Source organism: Malaclemys terrapin, chromosome 12, assembly GCF_027887155.1.
Source record: "Malaclemys terrapin pileata isolate rMalTer1 chromosome 12, rMalTer1.hap1, whole genome shotgun sequence".
NCBI lineage: Eukaryota > Metazoa > Chordata > Testudines > Emydidae > Malaclemys > Malaclemys terrapin.
This window is the reverse complement of record NC_071516.1, coordinates 40580498-40582926: the sequence shown is the minus strand read 5'-3', so window position 1 is coordinate 40582926 and position 2429 is coordinate 40580498. Positions and strand designations below refer to the sequence as shown.

Sequence of the window (2429 nt, the reverse complement as noted above, 5' to 3'; positions counted from 1 at the left end):
TTAACCCTTAACTATCTGTTTATGACATAGTTGGTATGGCAATACTCATTTTTTTCATGTTCTTTGTGTAGATATATCTTCCTACTGTATTTTCCACTGTATGCATCCGATTAGGTGGGTTTTAGCCCATGAAAGCTTATGCTCAAATAAATTTGTTAGTCTCTAAGGTGCCACAAGTACTTCTCGTTCTTTTTGCTGATACAAACTAACACAGCTAGCACTCTGAAAACTGTGTGTCATGTTTTCTAATGCTTCAATCATTCTTGTGGCTGTTCTCTGAAAGCTCTCCAATTTATTCACATCCCTCTTAGATTGTGGGAACCAGAACTGGACACAGTATTCCATCAGCAGTCATTCCAATGCGAAATAGAGAGGTAAAATAACCTCTCTGCTCCTACCCTAGATTCCTGGTTATAGATCCAAGGATTGCACTATCCCTCTTGACCACAGCATTACACTGGGAGCTCATGTTCAGTTAATTATCCACCCTGAGCCCCAAATCTTTTTCAAAGCCCCATGCTTCCCAGGATAGAGTCCCCCATCCTATAAATATAGCCTACATTCTTTGTTCCTAGATGTATACATTTACATGTAGACATATTGAAAAACACATATTTTTGTTTATCAAGTGATCCAGATTGCTCTGTATCACTGACCTATCCTCTTCATGATTTACCTCTCCCGTAATGTTTATGTCATCTCCAAACTTTATCTGTAAAGCTTCATCAGCAGATCTCAAAGCCCTTTTCTAAAGGAGATCCATATAATTATCCCCATGTTACAGACGGAGAAACTGATGCTCAGGCCTTGTCTACACTATGCAGCTAAAAGGGCACCACTGCAATCGATGCAGCGGCATCAATTTAGCGGGTCTGGTGAAGACGTGATAAGTCACCGGGAGAGCGCTCTCCCATCAACTTAATTAATCAACCTCAATAAGAGGTGGAAGCTATGTCAATAGGTGAGCATCTCCCATCGACAGAGCACAGTGTAGACATCACATTAAATTAACATAAATTACATCAATTTAAGTTACGTAGCTTAACTAGCATAACTTAGATTTACTTCTAGCATTAGTGTGTACTGGGCCTCAGTCTTGCGAAAAATGACTCACCCAAGATTGTGGTAGGATTGAGATGCTAAGAATTATGTCCTTGTTTTGTTAATTTTATTATGTTAATCCTTCATTTTATGTTTTACAGCTCTTAATTTGGAGGAATACATGAACATGGAAAACCAAACCATGGTGACAGAATTCATTTTCCTGGGACTTTCCAGTGACCCGCAGCTCCAGATTTTCCTCTTCCTGGTGTTTTTGGTTATTTATGTTATAACGCTGTTGGGGAACATGATGATCATCCTGGTGATAAGCGCTGATCCTCAACTCCACACCCCTATGTACTTCTTTCTGTTCCATTTATCCTTTGTTGACATCTGCTATTCCTCCGTCACCGTCCCTAAGATGCTGCAGAATGTCCTAGCAGAGAGAAAGACAATATCTGCCAATGGCTGCTTTGCACAAAACTTCTTTTTTCTTTTCTCAGGTGGCACTGGAGTTTTCATTCTCTCAGTGATGGCTTATGATCGATACACTGCCATATGTAACCCACTGCATTACGTGGGAACCATGAGTAAGCAAGTCTGTTGTCACTTGCTCAGTGGCTCTTGCATATCTGGGTTCTTGTACGCACTGGCCAACACTCTGTCTGTATTAAGCTTACACTTCTGTGGTCCCAATGAAATCAACCATTACAGCTGTGAGCCCCCTTCACTCTTGGTCTTGTCCTGTTCTGAGACACTGACCCCTAAAGTGGTGCTTCTTGCATCTATTATATTTTTTGGATCAAGCTCCTTCCTTCTCACTTTGGTCTCCTACATTCACATCATCTCCGCCATCCTGAGGATACGCACTACAGAGGGCAGGCATAAAGCCTTCTCCACCTGCAGCTCCCACCTAGTTGTGGTTATTTTATACTATGGCACAGGTTGTTTCCGGTACATGAAGCCTACTTCTGAAGCATCTGTTTTTGATAGAATAATTTCCATTCAGTACAGCATCTTAACCCCCATGTTAAACCCCATCATCTACAGCCTGAAAAACAAAGATGTTAAAACTGCTCTGTGGAAGTTATTTGTAAAATTCAAGTTTCCTAAGGAAACTTTACATTGTTAAGTGTAGAAAAAAAGACACATTGAACTAGTGATATATGTCTGAAAAATCCAAGGTTGTGTAATGGACTAAGTATTTGTATTTACGAATTGTGTCCAGAAATCTTTTAGGCTGAAACTTTCAAAGTTACCAAAGGGATTTGGGAATCCAGTTCCTATAGGTGAATTTGCAAAACTCAGAGATAATTTTTCAGAAAATCAAACATTCTGCACTTTATTCTACGCTTCCTCTTCCTGGAATACATATGGACTAACTCTAC

General features: G+C 40.1%; 1 protein-coding gene across 1 annotated transcript; it reads left to right on the top strand.

The window, feature by feature from the left end:
- The first annotated feature begins 1222 nt into the window (after positions 1 to 1222).
- On the top strand, positions 1223 to 2173 carry LOC128846024 (olfactory receptor 1052-like). Its single transcript, XM_054045111.1, has one exon. The coding sequence runs from the start codon at positions 1223 to 1225 to the stop codon at positions 2171 to 2173; it is 951 nt and encodes a 316-aa protein (XP_053901086.1).
- The last annotated feature ends 256 nt before the right edge of the window (positions 2174 to 2429 follow it).